This window comes from Mustela nivalis (genome assembly GCF_964662115.1).
Source record: "Mustela nivalis genome assembly, chromosome: 6".
NCBI lineage: Eukaryota > Metazoa > Chordata > Mammalia > Carnivora > Mustelidae > Mustela > Mustela nivalis.
The window spans coordinates 43,051,595-43,071,509 of record NC_139025.1 but is presented as its reverse complement, the minus strand read 5'-3'; the positions used below and the strand labels follow the sequence as shown (position 1 = coordinate 43,071,509).

The 19,915-nt window shown below is 37.5% G+C and overlaps 1 protein-coding gene across 3 annotated transcripts in view; it reads left to right on the top strand.

Annotated features, from left to right (window-relative positions):
- The window catches only part of TMEM260 (transmembrane protein 260), a 68,750-nt gene that overhangs the window by 12,617 nt on the left and 36,218 nt on the right, over positions 1-19,915 (top strand). For 2 of the 3 annotated variants that reach the window (XM_082735065.1, XM_082735064.1), the window contains exons 4-5: positions 10,421-10,598; positions 11,690-11,803. In XM_082735065.1, the coding sequence (XP_082591191.1) occupies positions 10,421-10,598; positions 11,690-11,803 (292 nt within the window). Of the gene's footprint in view, positions 1-410; positions 429-10,420; positions 10,599-11,689; positions 11,804-19,915 lie in introns of those variants that run through there. The other variant, XM_082735066.1, reaches the window with a different exon arrangement.

Here is a 19,915-nt window from a genome sequence, read left to right as displayed (position 1 = left end):
ACAAACCTTGGGAGGATTTTATCTGGAGTGAAAGTAAATTTTCATAAAACGTGGGAAAAGGGATTATTTGCAAGTTTATTAAAGGTAGAAGTAAGTGTTTTATATCTTTTTAGGTGCAGTGGTGGCGGCTTCTACGATGTTATTTTAATATACCATGCCCTAAATGATTGACTTATGTTAATTAGGTCCAAGCTTTAAAATGAACAGGAAAGTTTAGGTTCTACTGTGTATTACATGGCCACTGGCTATAATTTGCTCACAGAGTGCCTGGAACATATTAGATGCTCATTCTGTTTTTGCTGCCACTAGGTTGAGTGAACTAGCATGGAAAGAGAGGCTCAGCAGTCGCTAGCTTCCCAGTTTGACCTTTTTCCAAGTACACAGAAGAGATGAATATATGGGTGTTGATTATGTGATTGAGCCAGAAGGTAACATTTATATATTTTCATAAACAAGACCAGAAAGATAAGCACTCAGGAGGATGGGGGTGGTAGATTTGCTGTATATTGTGTCCTGCTTTACCTTACTTCTCCCCTCTAATCCATTACCTTTTTTTTTTTTAGTGAGTTGACACTAATAGTCATTTATTTAATGATCAGTCTTGGAGGCTGCATTGTGGCCTGCCTACTCGATTCTACAGCCTTCCAGCGGGAGTTTGCGGTGTAGGAGGGTGGTGTACCCTCCATGTTGGGTCCTTCGCATGCAAGGAACACTGAAGACAAACACATCCATGAATCTTATGAGGCACATCAAATGTGTGTTCTGAAAGAATTTCAGGTTTCTGTTATTTGCCTTTTGATTGAGGGTTAGACAAACATGTGACTATACATGAAAATCAAATACCACGTAAGAGAAAGAAAAATATACCTTATCATCAATAGCAAACCTGTGTCAATGGTGTAAATTGTAACCTCCTGATTTATCCATTGTGTCAACAGATGAAGAGTATTCCATCAGTAAGAAAACTCCTGCACAATCAGTACCTTTCCTCGGAATCTTATCTAGGTTTCATGGATTTCGTGGACCAAAAAGAAGGCAGTTATGTATTAACCATAGAATTCTGAGCTTCATGTTTGTTAGGATGATCTTAATCCTCACCCTATATTCGTTAACTCAGTGGAGAATTTTTGTTATTTGTGTCATCTGGGTGAGATTTTAAATACTTGACCACCCTTCCCGTACCATCTGTCATACTCTTGGTGTAGCTCTCCCTATTGAGTAACCACTGCTTTACTAGAATGGGAACTACATGACGTCAGTGTTAACTCAAGCAAAGAGCAATTAGGAAGATTTATTTATGCAAAAATACTGGAAAACGTATTATGTGTCACATAAGAGTGTTTATTTATATAAAATAACTTCAGTGGCTTTTAGGTTATTTGATGTTATCAGTCATCTGTACGATTGCTTTACACCGTTAAGATGAACCCTTATATTTATATTTACTCTTTCACAGTGTAAAAACTTGATTTTGATTGTTAGTAGTAACATGTAGCTCTCTTTTACAATGTAGTGGTTGTGTTATTAAAGTTATCACAGTCGGGGCACCTGGGTGGCTCAGTGGGTTAAAGCCTCTGCCTTTGGCTCAGGTCATGATCCCAGGGTCCTGGGATCGAGCCCTACATCTGGCTCTCTGCTTGGCAGGGAGCCCGCTTCCACCTCTCTCTCTCTGCCTGCCTCTCTGCCTACTTGTGATCTCTGTCCGTCAAATAAATAAATAAAATCTTAAAAAAATAAAATAAAATTATCACAGTAATGGTGGTGTAAGAATGCAGTCATTTATTCATATAGCTTCGTAAGATGTTACCTCCTAGAAATCAGATTAGATTCTAAACGTATGTATTTCAGTTGAAGAAATGTCTTTTTGATCTCTTTCTATGGGGCTCTATGAGAATCAAATTGAGAATGGGAAATACTTTTTCTTATATTGTATCTAATTCATCATAAGTTGTCCTTAAGTTAAAATGGAAAATAGTGGAGACTGTTTTGCAATTTATTCTTGAGTTCTGATGAGAAGATTTCTTGTTTTTATTTACAACCTCATTTGACTTTCTCTCCTCTTTCTTTTTTGTTGAAGTCATTTCATCGATGCGGTAGAAAAATCTGTATCTTTTAATTTAGGGAGCTCATTTTAAGATGCCACTTTATCATGTTAAATGTAGATAATTAAATTCCCTAACTCCTTAGTTGCTTTGTAAAATAATAAGCATGTTTATTCAAAAGAATAAAATGAAAATGAAACGTAGGACTCTTTGATTGTCAATTGAAATCACAGTAGTGTTTTTGATTAGGTCAGTTTCATCTGGAAAAAAAAAGCAGACCAAGTCTATGAGTAGATGACTGTTCTTTTGCCTTATTCTGGTGCTACTTATATTTTTAGCCCGTCTGTACATCTCACCTTATGGATGATACCAAACAGCTCATTTTGTGGGTTCAGAACAACAGTTTCATTCAAAATCCATGCTTTAGGAATAAAATAACATAAATAAATAAATAAATACTGGGAATAATGTCAGATTGGCTATTCTTTCCATATGCTTTTAAAAGAAAGATTACTTAGCCAGAAATTTAGGCTACCAATTCATTTAACAGTATTGCATGCAGTGAAGTATATGGAATAGTGTTCCTTCTACTGACATAATTTAACTCTGCATCTCCTCACCCCCCCCCCCAAATTATATATATTTGTTACAGCCTTTTCAGGGGAAAAAAAAAATTGTGGAGCATGTGTTCTCATTAGAGTTATTCGCCAAAAGAGGTTACAACTAACTTGGCTAAACATTCACTCTGCAGAGAACACCCTTTCCTGAGAGGGATCCTGTTTGGCCAGTCTCATAAACTAAAAAAGGCCCCAGAAATCAGAATGGACAATGGATTCATTGGAGGCTCTAGGTATTCTGTGGATTCGTACAAAAATACTTTTTTGAAGATACACATACACAGATAATAAAAGGATTTGTTCAGAATTCTTGTTTGCTTAACAAGTTTAAAAATTAGATTCCCCTTCAGCCATATTCACCAGTGTGATTTTTATAGCATCACTTAGGTAAATCATCTGCACATTTAATATCTTCTATCTCAGACTTGCAGTGACTTATTGAATTGGTGGTTCATTAATATTTGGCTCAGTAAGACATAAGATGAAAAATTTGAGGTGTTTTGTTTGAAATTTCAGAAAAACATGAGAGAACCTAAAGGACTTTATTTACACGTCAGTATGCGAAAAACAATAGGTATGAATAACTATAAACCTGTATTTTCTCATTTCCTTTCAAATATTTTATAGACAAGGAATAAAGTAATATAAAAATTAATTTAAATAAATTATTATTTCTGTGCTCTTGTCAAAAGAATATTTAAACACTTGAATTAAAGTACGGGGTGGAGGGAAGCCTGGGTGGCTAAGTTGGTTAAGCCTCCAACTCTTGGCGGCTCAGATCCTGACCTCTGTGGTAAGATTGAGCCCTAGCCTCAGGCGCTTCACAATTAGCCAGGAGTCTGCTTGAGACTCTCACTCCTTCCACTCCCTCTCCCACACTCTCTATTTCTTAATCTCAAATCTTAAAAAAAAAAAAAAAAAAAAGTATTATAACAAAATCAAAATGAACCCTTTAATTTTCCCCTCAATTTCATTTGTTACTAAGCCACCACTTTTATAATAGTAAAGCACAGCACCAATGAAGGACTTGGTTGTTAACATTTATCCCAATACGAAACCATCATTTCTTTCAAATTTTTTTTTTGCAATTTAAAAAATAAAGAATAAATTCTAAATAATAGCACAAATAACTTTTTTTTTAAAAGATTTTATTTATTTGACAGATCACAAGTAGGCAGAGAGGCAGAGAGAGAGAGGAGGAAGCAGGCTTCCCACTGAGCAGAGAGCCCGATGCGGGGCTCGATCCTAGGACCTTGAGATCATGACCTGAGCAGAAGGCAGAGACTTTGACCCATTGAGCCACCCAGGCATCTCCATAAATAACTTTATAATAAAGCATTATTTGGAAATGCTTGGATATAGGTTGAGATAATTAAAAACTAGTTATTTGAAGAGCATTAAAAACTAAAAATAGAGTAGGTCTGAAATATATAGGTGGAAAAACATTTAGCTTCCCCAAAATCAAAAGGCTTTTGTAGGGACACACACACATAAACATGTGAAGTGAAACAGACTTATTTTAAAATGCACGAATATGCTGAAATGGCTATATCAAGTAGTCCAAAAATAATTCTCTTGACTTCGCCATTCATTATTTAGAGGATTTTAAGTTTCCTAAATCTGTTTTCCTTACTATGTTTAGGTTAGGTTACAGTTAAAAATTTCTATTCCTTAGGTTTGCAAAGTTTTAGAAATACAGAAAAACCTGTCTATTCAGTATCCATTTAATATATTTAATAGACTCTGGAGAAGGGGAAATACCCTGGTCTTAGTGAAAATACTTTAGGAAAAACTTCTTGTGGGGCGGCCAAGTAGCTCAGTCAGTTGAGCGTCTGCCTTTGGCTCAGGTCATGATCCTGGAGTACTGGGATCGAGCCCTGCGTTGGTTCCTTGCTCAGTAGGGAGTCTGCTTCTCCCTGCTCATGGGCACGGGTGATCTCCCTCTCTCTTTCATAAATAAGTAAAATCTTAAAAACAACAACAAACCAAACAAAACTTCTTAGAAAGGTATGCCTATGCTGAGTTGGAAAGAGTCGGTGGGAATCAGCCACATAAAGGCAAAACAGCATTCCTCTTCTGCAAAAAAATGCAGAGATGGAGGAGAAAGAGCTTGTAAGTACAGGAACTTAAAACTCATTTAGTGTTGTCAGAACACCAACTATGAGATGGGTTATGTCAAAAAATGAAGCTGCCGGTGGACAGATCATAAAAGATCTTCTCTGTTGTAATGAGCTTGTAATATGCTTTTTCTTTTTAAGATTTTATTTATTTGAGAGAAAGTGGGTGTGTGAGGGGAAGGAGGGGGAAGAGAATCTGAAGCGGACTCTGCACTGAGCACAGAGCCCTACGCGGGGCTTGAACTCACGACCGCAAGATCGTGACCTGAGCTGAAACCAAAAGTCAGAAGCTTAACCAACTGATCACCCTGGTGTCCCTTTGTTATGTTTTATAATCAAAGAGGAGTCCTTATGGGGTTGGAGGCAGAAAAATGCAAGATCAAATATGTTTTAGGTCCTTCACTCTGGTGGCAATTGTGGGCCTAGGGCTGGAGGCAGACCACATACAAAGCTGTTGAATTGAGGTGAGCCTGACAGCTGAGGTAGGGCAGTGATGGTATGCATGGAGAGGAGGATGAGTTTTTTAAATGTTTATGAGGTAAAACTGGCAGGATGTGGTATGTATGATGGGGAGAAGGGGACAGGAGCTTTGATGATGACTCTTAGGTTTCTTGGGTAACTAAACTAGGTGGATATGACAATCACTAAGACAGTACTGGAACAGGAATCATTTGGGGAAGAGGATGAGAAATTACCTTTGCACATGTTGATACTTAAGGGTCTGTTGGACACTGAGAGTTGGAGTGGCTTTGTGGTGAGGTGTAGAGCAGTCCATTGGAGATGTGTCCCTTTGAGACTTAAGGGGGAGGTAGCGCAAGACAGAGATTTGGTTATCTCAGTTTGTGGTTGGCAGGTGACATCAGGATAGCGGATAAGGCCACCCAGGTGGAGTATGTAAGAGTGAGAGGAATTGTGTGAGAGTGAAAGCTTGGGAACGCCAGCTTTAAAGGAGATGATGGAAGAAGAGGAGCCATTCGGAGAAAACAAAGATGGAAGATCGGGAACACCTGAGGGATGTGGAGCCCAGTTCAGCTCAGTAGAGTGTGCTCGGGGCTGGGATCAATCCAGCAGCAAGGTCCTGAGAGCCTGTTATATGTGGGCAGTTAGATGGCAGCTGGGTGCTATTTTAATAGAATGCTAGGGTGATTACAGAGCATAGAGGCGACAGATGTGGACAGCAGGAAGCTAATTCTGAGCCTCACCATGATCCTGAACTGTCTTCATGAAGTCCTCTTTGACTTCAGCTGGTCTTTATCATTTATCTCTGTCTTATTAGGGTGAAAGGAAGCAAGCTCAGATAATGTGATATGCCTTGCACAGTAGAGCGAGACTGCCTACCTGCAGAGTCAGTGAATGAATTGAAGACCTCAAGAGTCTTCAGAAAGTCCTCATGGCTTGGGACAACTGGGTGGCTCAATCGGTGAACTAACAAAGTCTCTTGACTTTGGCTCAGGTTGTGATCTCAGGGTCTTGGGATCGAGCCCCACTTTGGGCTCCTCGTTCAGCTGGGAGTCTGCTTCTCCCTCGCCCTCTGCCCCTCCCCTCTGCTTATGCACTCTCAGTCTCTCTCAAATAAATAAATAAAATCTTAAAATAAATAAATCTCAAATAAATAAAATCTTAAAAAAAAAAAAAGAAAAGTCCTCATGCTGACGCTTGCTGATGTCATCCTTTGCTTGTTAGCAGATGAGACTCTGCTCTTTGCTGATGTGGGCCCTCACCCCTCCCTGAGAGCATGCATACAGTGTCATGGCCCTGGGCCACACACCTGTCTTCCTACAAGCACTCACCCTGCAGACTTACTAGTGTATGCTGTACTGCTTGTCTTTGGGACAAATACTTAGTTTTACTGGAAATCTTACGATTTTGAAAACAGCTTTATTAAACTATTTTCCATCACCGGCAGCCCTCAACAACAGTCCTGTTTAACGGAAGCCAGTTCCATCCTTTAATGGTTCCAGTGATATTAAGGGTCAACCCACTTTGTACTACCTGGCCTGACTTTAGCTTTCAGTTCACTCTTCTCCCCAATGCCTCTGCACTTCTCTTCCATTTGACTGAGACCTAGAACCCTTTGCTCTTCCTTTCAATGTCTTCATCAGCCCCCCTGCTGCTTTGCTTTCTTCCCTGTCCAGCCTGCGCCCCCTGGCTTATTTCATACTCCCTTCCCTCTTGTGCTTCTGTCCTACCTGTGTAGTGAAGCTGCTAACCCTGGCTCTCCCCAGCCTTTCCCAGCCAGCGCTGGCTGCTTCAGACCTTCCACAGCCGTGCTGACAGATCCCGCCCCTCATTAGCCTCCGCTGAGCCATTCCTGCTGCCTACAAATCCTTGTAGGTATCCTTCAACTTGGGAGTTTTTCCACAACAGGTGTTTTGCATTTTCCTTGTTTTCGTAGTCCTCTCCATGGCCCATGAATGTTAATTGATTCTGAATCTTAGCATAAAGCAAACTTAAAGGCAGTATGTTAAAATACATATGTTTCAATGGACAGTCACAGTTTAGTAAAGTTCAATGAAGTTCATACAAACTTAGCTTATATACAGTAGCCCCATGAAAACTCCACATCGAATAGTAAGATGATGAAGCCTCCGAAATGTTTCCTTTTTTAAAAAATTTATTTAATTGACAGAGAAATCACAAGTAGGCAGAAGTAGGCAGAGAGGCAGGCAGAGAGAAAGGGAGAGGCAGGCTCCCTGCTGAGCAGAGAGCCCTATGTGGGGCTCGATCCCAAGACCCCAGGATCATGACTTGAGCTGAAGGCAGAGGCTCAACCCACTGAGCCACCCAGGCGTCCCTCCAAAATGTTTTCTATACTACATATCCTATTTATGGATGCACACGCAAGTTTATTGTCTTGGACATACTACTCTCTTCTGTTTTTCACAAAGCTGTGACCTCCTCAGCATTTATTTTCAGAATTTACTTCTACAGTTTCAAGTTGCCTCGAAACCTTAATAGAAACTACAAAGAGGGAAGGCAATGTGTGTTAGCCAGGGCTCTTAGGTGCAAGCAAAGGACTCTGGCTGTGTTTAGCAGGAGAGAAATATAGGAAAAGGAAGTTGAGAAGAACTCTACAATACAGAGGACAATCTAATTTTTAAGCAGGGAATGGATATGAATAAACTTCTTCAAGGAAGACCTATAGATAGCCAATAAACCCTTGAAAAGATGCTCCATATCACCGGTCACAAACAGTATATGTGTGTTGTGTTGTTTTTAACCATTTAAGAGTAAGCTGCATAGAGGCTATCCTTTACCCTTAAACGCTTCATGGTATGTTTCTTAAAAACAGCACATTTTCTTACATATCCACAGTGTAGTTCTCAAAGTCAGGCTATTACCACTGATACAACAGTGTTATCTATGGAAGTGATTCAGATTTTGCCAGTTGTTCCAGTAATACTCTGTTTAGCAGAAGAGAATTCGAGATCATAACTTTTATTCTGTTGCCATTTCCCTTTAGCCTCTTTCATATAGACTCATGGTCTTTTGCTTTTTGTTTTTGTCTTTCAAGACCTTGACATTTTCTTTGATCTATATCGGCCAGTTATTTTGTAGAACGTTCTTCAGTTGAGTTTGTAGGTTCAGGTAATACATTTTGGCAAGGATACCATAGAAATGATGCTCTGTTCTTTTCACTGGACTAGATCAGGAAGTATATGAAGTTTGTCCCATTACTGATCTTTAACTTTGATCATGTGGTTAAGATTGTATCTGCCAAGTTTGCCCCTGTAGAGTTACCATTTTTCCCTCTGTAATTAATCTATTTACAGGGAGATACCTTTAGACCACATACATATTTCTGTAAAACTTTTATTCACTAATATTGGTATCCATTATTACCCTAATGGCTGCCACATTCCATTGTTTCTTCTACAGTTATTAGTTGTTGACTTTCTGTGGACTTTCTCTTCCCCTGTTTATTTATTTATATCACTTTAGATTCATAGATTATTTATTCTTTGGGTTATAATCTATTACTGTAGTTATTGTTGTTCAGATTATCCCTGACTTGACCCATTTAAGCTGGATCCATGTCCTTTTTGTCATGTCCTCTTTTGAACCCTCCCTTACTTTCTGGCACAAGAGATTCTGGATTCATTTTGTACTTGACCTGCCCCAGATCTGGAAATAGCCATTTTTCCAAGGAAGCTAATTTATGTTTTAAGTAGAAGAAGGCATCTTGTGTCTTATGCTGACTTTCCAAAGTAGTATTGGCAGATGAAACATAGAAATTCCTTTAAAAATGTTACTCATCCTTTAAGATTAATTCATTCATTCATGAAGTTTCCTTTCTGTGCTTGGAGTGAAAGACTTCCCATATAAATGAAACTTAGTTCCAGTTCACATTTTAAAAACAAAGTTGAAGTAATTATTAAAGGTAACTACATGCTACACATGTTCCAAGATGAGCTAGAAACCTGGGAATTAGAAGGAAATTTGAGAAAAGAGTAAGGCTTGAATAAGTAGAAGGAATCTGAGAAGACATTCGATTCATGGGTACACCATGAGCAAAGGTGTGACACTGGGAATAGGCATGTCTTATCAGGGAATTTTGAAGAACCTAACTGGGTGATGGAGATAATAATATTGGTGATTAGTGGCTAGGTACCATTTATTGGGAACTTTAACTTTTTTTTTTTTTTTTCTGTGATGCTTGATTAAAAGGCATAGAATGACTCCACAGCTTTTTATCCAAAACAATATGTTTTAGTTTAAAAGTGGTGATTTAGGGCCATATATTATCATTAACTATCAGACATGGTAATACTTGCTGAATCATAACACTTGTTATCTATTTGGTAACAGATATTTAATCATTTTAGATATATCGGGAAATAGGAAGTTATTTTGCTTTGATATGCTCTATCCACCCCATTACTAGTTTCACATCAAATCTTGGAATTGAGATCCAGATTCCTGATTGATTTGATTGATTTGGCTCTCACTGGCGTTGGGGTTGATAAATTTATTTCCAAGTGTGGCTTTTGATTCTTTTTGTGCTATTGAAGTTCACAGTCCCATCCCTATCTTGAAAAAAATACGTCATTTTCAACTTCAGCTATGTGTAAAGAAGAAATCACTAGAAACTAAGGACTTAGCTTTCAAGATCTTAAAATCACCAGATCCTGTGACAAAGACATCTTTGCCATATGCTGGGAGATAAACTTGAGTGCGGGCGTGTGGAAAGTGCCTAGGCCCAAACATTCCACAGGAAGTGAGAATGAGTATTCCTGAGTAGATGTTTTGCCATTTCATTAATTCTTACAATTCAGTGTAGTTCCATCTTAACCATCCTTCTAATTTGTGGGTAACAGGTTTGTTATCTCTCTAGTTACTTACTGTCTCTTCAGGCTTTCTGAACTGGCTGGAATCCTAGAGGTTCCATCTAAGAACTAAACCTCCTTCAGTCCATAGGAGACTGAATGAATGTGTTCATTTGTTTGTTAATAAGTTAATATATGGACTTCCTAATTAAAATCTGTTGGAAGAAATTATTATACAAAGTCATGTATTAATCATATAATGTGTTGGGATAGTGCTGGGCGACTGTCATAATTTCTCCTGCTACAGTTTATAAAAAGGGAAAGAAAGTCGGTTCTTTTTGTTGGGAAAGAAGATTTCACGTTATCTGTATTTGCAGGCTTTCTGGCTCACATGCTGGAGGAATTCTTGCTGCGGGGGTGTTTTCGTTTTCTCGTCTAACATGGCAGTGGTCCATTGCAGCCGAGGTTTTTAGCTTAAACAATCTGTTTGTGGGGCTGCTTATGGCTCTTACTGTACATTTTGAAGAGGCAGCAACTGCAAAAGAAAGATCAAAGGTAACCTATTTTGATCAAAGTGAAATCACTTTTTGTTTTAATTTTTAGACAGATGCTGTATTTCTTTTTAACTTTGGGTGCTGTTTATCTGTCCTGATTACCGTCAAGGTAATCTGGGCGCATTGAGAGAGAAAATATTCTGAGTTCTTTTACTGTGAACCATGATAGCCTTTATAAAGCATGGGGCTTTTTTTTTTTTCCCCTCTTCTCCCAGAGTTCAGAAGTTTCGTGCGTGTGTGGATGTGTGTGCGTGTGTGTGTGTGTGTTAGTAAGATGCCAAATTTTATTTAGATTGACCACCTTAAATTATATACCATTATGGTACATCGACTTACTCTCTAATTGCAAAAAAAGACCAAATTTGTACTTTATTTTTTAACTATCAAATGTATAAACGAAGTAGTTCGGAAGAGGTTCCAGTGAATTATAAGGCAAACACTAATATCAAGATCATTAGAAATGTGAGGGAACCCTGTCTTCTAAGAGCTTACAGTCTGTACAATGGGAGGTATCAAACTGTCTTAATAAAGACGGCCTTTTGTTGTTAAAGAATATACAAACGGAAGAACACCATGGTTCCCATAGATGGATCTATGCTGCTATTAAAGTTCATTTTTGGTCTAAAGTAAACTTTCTTCTGATTATGAGAATTGCACATGTTCAAAGAGAGCAAAAACATCCGTAACCTGGTTTTTAAATCGAAAGTGTTCTATTTTATTTATGTAATTTAATAGGAGAAAAAGTAAAATGGAAAGAATGCCCGAGTTTTAGTTATAGACTTTAATAGGAATTACACAATATCCTATTACTGGTAGGACTTACCTAGTTATCACGCAGGACTTTCTAAAACTTACTTTGAAGACAGTCCTATTAGGTCAAACTGCAATGATGTGATGAGAATGGACAATATTATAAAAAAAAAATAGCAGTGCTAAATATTAGTGTCTGTAGAAGCGAGACTGTGTCTGAAGTTGACTTCAGCCTGACCTATGGTACAAATGCTTGGTTCTCATATAAAGAATAACTTTTTACTGTTGTGCTTACTTAAGAGTTTTAGATAAATTTTTAACTTAGATTTTTTTTTTTTTCAGATAGCTAAAATTGGTGCTTTCTGCTGTGGCCTTAGCTTATGTAATCAGCATACAATAGTACTCTATATTTTGTGCATAATACCATGGATTCTCTTCCGACTTTTAAAAGAGAAGGTAGGTTTTTGGATGTTTTTAATGAAAATTCACAATATTTTGTTAAGGCCTGATATTTATGGCATAAAATGCGGGGCTTTCAATTTTTTTTTTTTTAGTTTTATATAAAGTGTAAATGACCCGAGGCTCTAACAACATTGACTGAAAAAAAAATAGGATTTACAAAAATTATGCAGTATTGATTGCAGTGACAGCTGGTCTGATTCATAATTTTCTTACTGATTCTGAGCAGCACCTTGATAATAATAGGCTAAAAGGAGTGAAAACGAAATAACAGATTTCCTTGATTGTGTTATTGTATGTCCTAAAACAAAGGATAGTGTATGAATGAGAGTTTATTCATTTATCCCACTGTCTGTTGAGGGCCCGATCAATGCCGATCTAGATGCCAGAGATTGAGCTCTCCCGACTAAACAGACATCATCACTGCTCTCATGAACCAAGTAACAAAATCTCTGGAAAATCACAACCCTGTTTTCTCCTAACAGATTTCTTTAGAATAAAAATGATTTATTATAGTTTTCCTTTTCCCTCAAAGGAAAAAATGATTATTGATTGAAATGGTGGTGTAAAGCAATGTAAGAAAATTACTGTATGTGTAAGTCATTGTGAGATGGACCGAAGAAGCAGGGAGCTGAGTTAGACATGAGGTTTTGGAAAGACAGAAGCCCTTTATTCTGTCAGTCTTGCTCCGAGAGGTTAAAACAATCTTAAATACAAAGCCAGTACTGGAGTCATTTTACTTATTATTTCTTTGTATTGTTTGTATTATTATACCTCACAAACACATTATTATGTGTTTGTTTCTCATTTCATTCTTTGCTGCTATAGTCAGAACTATATTAGAAAACACAGGTTTAGTAAAATGATTATACAGAAATAGGGAAATTATGACAAAACTTTAGGTGATTGTATTTACTGTACTCGAATATATTTTGTTTTTAGCTTCTGGCAACAAAACATAAAGGATAATATGGAGGTTATAAAATTCTTACTACGTGTTAGAAAAAATGGAAATAACAATTGACAGGGAAGATCAGCTTTTTCTTGGAACTGAGTACTGTGAAGTCAGTCACGTCCAACCTTACATGAGGAATACCCAGCAGCATAACAGGTCGTGTCTAACAGTGGTTTTGTAGAATATACAGAAGGTTCTTTATCTGGTCTTTTATTATATAAACCCTTGATTTTAAATAATGGAGATATAACTTAAACTGTAATTCAGTGAAGACTTTCCCATTGATTGCAAACCTAAAGAGGCCCAAATACTTTTCTTGTGGATTGACGGATGGGTAGATGGGGATGCATTAACATCCTGCTGTGAGTTAGCTTAGCTGGGCTTTTTTATTTATTTATTTTTATTCAGTCTTCATTTCTTTCTCTCCTTTTTTTTTTTTTTTTTTTTTTTGGCCAGCTTATTGATATACAGTTGACATATAACATTGTATAAGTTTAAGGTGTACAACATGACGGTTTGATATATGGAGAGATGGTAAAATGATCACTACAGTGAGGTTAGTTAACACATCTATTGCCTCACATAGGTACGCTTGTGTGTATTGAGAACTTCTAAGATCTACTCTCTTAGCATCTTTCAAATATCTGGTACAGTACGGTAGTCCCCATACTGTATATTACATTCCCCAGAACTTATTCATGTTATAGCTGGAAGTTTGCAGACTTTGACCACCTTTTACCCATTTCCCTCGCTCCCTACTCCACGCCTCTCTTGATCACCAATCAGCTCTGTGTTTCTGGGAGTTCCATTTCTTTCAGTTCCACTGTAGGTAAGGTCATACAGTATTTGTCTTTTTCTATCTGACTCATTTCATTTAGCATAATACCCTCAAGTTTTATCCATGTTGTTGCAAATGGCAGGATTTTCTTTTTGTGTCTGAATAATACTCCAGTGTGTGTGTGTGTGTGTGTGTGTGTGTGTGTGTGTGTGTTTGTTTGTTTTCTATGTCTTCTCTTAGGAGTTTGATGGTTTCAGGTCTTACAATCAAGTCTAATCCATTTTGAGTTAATTTTTTATGCAGTGTAAGACAGTGGTCCATTTTCATTCTTTTGCATGGGACTGTCCAGTTTTTCTAACACCATTTTTTGTTTTCTGCTTGAATATTTTTGCCTCTTTGCCATAAATTAATTAACCATATATGCATGGGTGTATTTCTGGGCTCTTATGTTCCATGATTTATGTATCTATGGTTTTTTTTTTTAAGATTTTATTTATTTATTTGACAGACAGAGATCACAAGTAGGCAGAGAGGCAGGCAGAGAGAGAGGAGGAAGCAGGCTCCCCACTGAGCAGAGAGCCTGATGCGGGGCTTGATCCCAGGACACTGGGATCATGACCCGAGCCGAAGGCAGAGGCTTTACCCCACTGAGCCACCCAGGCGCCCCTATGTATCTGTTTTAATGCCAATATCATACTGTTTTGAATACTGTAGCTTTGTAGGATAGTTTGAAATCAGGAAGCATGGTGCTGCGGCTTTGTTGTTCTTTTTAAAAATCGCTTGGACTATTTGGGATCTTTTGTAGTTTCATACAAATGGATTGTTTGTTCTATCTCTAAGATGACTGTGGAATTTTGTTAGAGATTGCATTGAATCTATAGATTGCTTTGGCTGTTTTAACAATACTAATTCTAACAATCCATGAGCGTGGAATATTTTTCCATTTATTTATATCTTCTTCAATTTCTGTAATCAGTGTCTTATAGCTTTCAGTGTATAGGTCTTTCACTTCCTTGGTTAAATTTATTTATAGCTATTTTATTCCTTCTGATGTACTTATAAACAGAATTGGTTTAATTTCTCTCTGATAGTTCATTGCTAGTGTGTAAAAAAGTCAACAGCACCTGGGTGGCTCTAGTGGGTTAAAGCCTCTGCCTTTGGCTCAGGCCATGATCTCAGGGTCCAGAGAACCTTGCATCAGGTTCTCTGCTCAGTGGGGAGCCTGCTTCCTCCTCTCTCTCTGCCTGCCTCTCTGCCTACTTGTGATCTCTGTCAAATAAATAAATAAAATCTAAAAAAAAAAAAAGCAACAGATTTTTTTTTTATATCAATTTTGTACCCAACAACTTTACTGGATTCAGTTAGTCGTTCAAACAGTTTTTTGGTGGAATCTTTAGGGTTTTCATTATATAAAATCATGTCATTTATAAATAGTGAAAATTTTGCTTCTTCCTTTCCAGTTGTATGCTTTTTATTTTTTTTTTTTCTGCTCTGGCTAGGACTTCCAATACAATGTTGAGTGAATGGGCATCCTTGTCTTATTCCTGATCTTAGAGGAAAAGCAGCTTTTAGCTTCTCACTGTTGAATATGATGTTAGCTGTGGGCTTGTCACATATGGCCTTTCAATGGCCATATACCTACTTTGTTGAAAGTTTTTATCATAAAAGAATTTTGTAAATTTATCTGCATTTATTGAGATGATCATATGATTTTTATCTTTCATTCTGTTAATGTGTATCATATTGATTAATTTGCTGATGTTGAACCACCTTGCATCCCTGGAATTAAGTCCACTTAATTATGGTATATAGTCCTTTTAATGTATTGGTGTATTGTCAAATTCATTCACTAATTTTTTTGAGGATTTTTTGAGGATTTTTGCATTTATGTTCATCAAGGATGTGAAGGATATGGCCTTTAATTTTTAAAAAATTTTTATTTATTATTTTTTTATTATTTATTATTTATTTATTATGGGGTCCTTTTCTGGTTTTGATAGCAGGGTAACAGTGGCTTCATAAAACATATCTGGAAGCTTTCCCTATACTTTAGTTTCTTAAAAGAGTATAAGGAGGACATATATTAAATCTTTAAATGTTTGGTCGAGTTCACCTGAGAGGCATCTGGTTCAGGAATTTTGTTGGGAGTTTTTAAGTTACTGATTCTGTCTCCTTACTAGTAATCAGTCTATTCAGATTTTTCTACTTCTTCATGATTCAGTCTTGGAAGATTATATGTTTTTAGGAATTGATCTGTTTCTTCTAGATTGTTCAGTTTGTTGGTGAGTAATTATTCACATATTCACAGTAGTCTCTTATGAATCCTTGGCTTTCTTTGGTATCAATTGTAACTTCTCCTCTTTAATTTCTGATTTTATTTATTTGAGCCCTCTCTCTTTTTTTCTTAGTCTAGCTGGAGGTTTGTCAATTTTGTTAATCTTTTCAAAGAACCAGCTCTTAGTTTCATTGGCCTTTCCATTGTCTTTTTTTTTTTTTTAAGATTTTTTATTTATTTATTTGACAGAGATCACAAGTAGGCAGAGAGACAGGCAGAGAGAGGGAGGGGGAAGCAGGCTCCCTGCTGAGCAGAGAGTCCGATGTGGGGCTTGATCCCAGGACCCTCGGATCATGACCTGAGCGGGAGGCAGAGGCTTTAACCCACTGAGTCACCCAGGCGCCCCTCCATTGTCTTTTAAGTATCTACTTCATTTCTTTTCACTCTGATCTTTATTATTTCCTTTTTTCTACTAATTCGGGGCTTTGTTCATATTTTTCTAGTTCCTTTGGTGTAAATTAGATTGTTAATTTGAGATTTTTCTTTTTAACTGTCTCTACAAACTTGCCTCTTAGAACTGGTTTTGCTGTATCCCATTGATTTGGTGTGTTGTATTTATTTTCTTTTTCTTTCTTTCTTTCTTTTTTTTTTTTTTTGGTGTGTTGTATTTCCATTTTCGTTTGTCTCGAGGTATTTTTTAAATTTCTTTTTCGATGTCTTCATTGACATTGGTTGTTCAGTAGTATCTTGTTTCATCTTCACATATTTGTGATCTTTTCCTGTTTTCCTCTGGTAATTGATTTCTAGTTTCATATTGTGTTTAGAAAAGAAGCTTGATATGATTTCAGTCTTTAATTTACTAAGACATGTTTTGTGGCCTAATGTATGATCTATCCTAGAGAATGTTCCATGTGCACCTGAGAAAAAAGAAGAAAGTGTATTCTGCTGCTTTTGTATAGAATGTTTATAGATACATAAGTATATGTATCTATATATATATATATATATATCTCCATTACTCCATCTAATTTATTGTTTAAGGTTGATGTTTCCTTATTATTTTCTGTCTGGCTGATCTATCCATTGATAAAAGTGAGGCATTAAAGTCCCCTAATATTATTTGTATTCCTGTCATTTTCTTCCTTTAGGTCTGTTTGTATTAGCTTTAAGCATTTAGGTGTTTCTCCATTGGGTACATAAATTGGGTACATAAATATTGATAAATATTATATCATTTGCTGGATTGACCTCTTTATCATTATGTAATACTTGTCTTTGTTATTATAGCCTTCTTTTAAAATCTATTTTGTCTGATGTCACAGTAGTTAGCCATGCTTTCTTTTGGTTTCCATTTGCTTGAAACATCTTTCCATCCTTCATTTTCAGTCCATGTATGTACTTATATCTGAGGTGAGTCTCTTACAGGCAGCAGATAAATGGGTCTTGTTTCTTTATCAGTTCAGCCACTTTCTGTCTTTTGATTAGAGAATTTAGCCTATTTACATTTAAAGAAATTGTTGGCTATGTATTTATTGCCATTTTATTGATTCTTTTAATCTGTTTTGTAATTCCTCACTGTTTCTTTCTTCTCTTGATTTCTTACCTTGCAGTTTGATTACTTTCTGTAGTGCTACACTTAGAGTCCTTTCTTATTATCATTTGTCCATCTACTATGGGTTTTGCTTTATGGTTACCGTAAGTCTCATATATAATGGTCTGTGTATATATATATAACAAGCTATTTTAAGTTGATAACAAGTTATGTTTGAATGCATTCTAAAACTATATTTTTATTCCTCTTGCCCTGTGGTTTATTGATGTCATACTTTACATCTTTTTATTTTATGTATCCCAAACTAATTACTATATCTGTAGTTATTTTTACTACTTTTATCTTTTAACCTTCCTACTAGCTTTTTTTTTTTTTTTAAGATTTATTTATTTGTGTGTGTGTGTGTGAGAGAGAGAGAGAGAGAAGTGGAGGGTCAGAGGGAGAAGCAGACTCCCTGCTGAGCAGGGAGCCTGATGAGGGACTCTATCCTGGGACTCCAAGATCATGACCTGAGCGAAGGCAGTCACTTAACCAACTGAGCCACTTAGACGCCCCACCTTCATACTAGCTTTATAAGTGATTAAACCACAACCATATGTTTACCTTTACCAGGGATATTTTTAAAATTTTTTTCTTTTTATAATTAATGCCCTTTCCTTTTAGCTTAAAAAATTCCTTTAACATTTCTTATAAGGCTAGTTTAGTGTCAGTGAACTCCTTTAGTTTTTGTTTATCTTTATCTCTCTGAGTGATAACTTTGCCAGGTAGAGTATTCTTGTTTGGAAGTTTTTTCCTTTCAGTGCTTTGGATATATTATGCCATTCTCTCCTGACCACAGTTTCTGCTGATAGCCTTATGGGGATTTCCTTTTATGTAACAAGTTGGTTTTTGTTTTGTTTTGTTTTTATTCTTAACTTTTGACATTTTAATTATGTATCTTGGAGTGGGTCTCTTTGGGTTCCTCTTCTTTGGAATTCTGGGCTTCTTGGATCTGGTTGTCTGTTTCCTTACCCAGGTAAGGGAAGTTTTTGGCAATTGTTTCTTCAAATAAGTTTTTTGCCCCATTCTCTCTTCTATTTCTGGAACTCCTATAATACACGTTATTCTACTTGATATTGTCCCATAAATTTCTTTCTTTCTTTTTTTTTTTTAAAGATTTTATTTATTTATCTGACAGAGAGAGAGAGATCACAAGTAGGCAGAAAGGCAGGCAGAGAGAGGGACAGAAGCAGGCTCCCCGCCGAGCAGAGAGCCTGATGCAGGGCTCGATCCCAGAACCCTGAGATCACGACCTGAGCCGAAGGCAGAGGCTTAACCCACTGAGCCACCCAGGTGCCCCTGTCCCATAAATTTCTTAAGCTGTCTTCAGTTTTTAATTTTATTTCTTTCTGTTGCTTGGTTTGGATGAGTGTCATTACCCTGTGTTTTAGTTCATTTGATTCTGTCTGCTCCATTTAGTCTGCTGTTGAACTCCTCTAGTGTATTTTTCAGTTCACTTATTGTATTCTTCAGTTCTGTGACTTCTGTTTGGTACTGTCTTATGTTTTCTCTGTCTTCATTGAAGTTCTTGCTGGGTTCCTCCATTCTTCTGTGGTGAGCATCTTTCTGACCATTACTTTTAACTCTTGTCAGGCAAATTGCTTATCTCAGTTTCATTAAGATTTTTTTCCCAGGGTTTTATCTTGTTCTTTTGTTTGAAATAAACTCCTCTGTCTCTACATTTTGCTTGATTCTCTGTGGCTGTTCCTAGGTATTAGGCAAAATAGCTGTCTCTCCCAGTCTTGCAAGAGTGGCCCCACGTAGGAGGTGAACCTCACTGTTTAACTTTGCTCTAGCTTTTGGCTGTCTCTCAAACCTTTATGATTGTTTAAGCAGCCTGGTAGGTTCCAGTTCTTCTGTCAAGACCTGTGAGGGTTCCAGAAGGAGGGATTTCAGTCAGCACCTAGTTTCAGGCTGATTGGAAACTAGCCCCTCAGTCAGCATCTTCAAGGTATGCAAATATATACAGTCATGGGAGACTGCAGTCATAGACCCTGCTAGCGTCCAGACCAGGTGCTCTGGAGGATCTCCCCTTAGGGACTGTTGCAAATTCAGGGATCCCGAGGAATGTTTGAGCTTCTTTCTGAGAAGTGCCAGCAGGCTGTGGTGAGGCCAGCTGAGAGCTCAAAGATGGTATCCTTCAGCCTGTGTTCACTGAGAGCACTTCTGTAGCCCTTCCATGTGTGGTAAACCTGAAACCTACCCTCAGGCTGCAGTTTTTTCATAGGAAAACCAGGGGTGGTTTTAGTCTGTTGTCAGTGCAGTCCCTTGGAGATGGTAGCCTGCCAAGAACTGTCTGTTCAGTTGTTTTAGACGCATAGGACCCAAAAATGCAGTTCCCCTTGGTCACCGGATCCAGGCACTTCAGGGGTATGTCCCGTGTAGACTGTGCACCCTGGCTGACTTTGGTGGAACCCTGGTGGGAGTGGTATGTGAGGTCGGGCATTTGCTGGATTTGGCAGAGCTGCGATGGAGTGGCACACAGGACTGGGCGCACTCACTGGCACTAG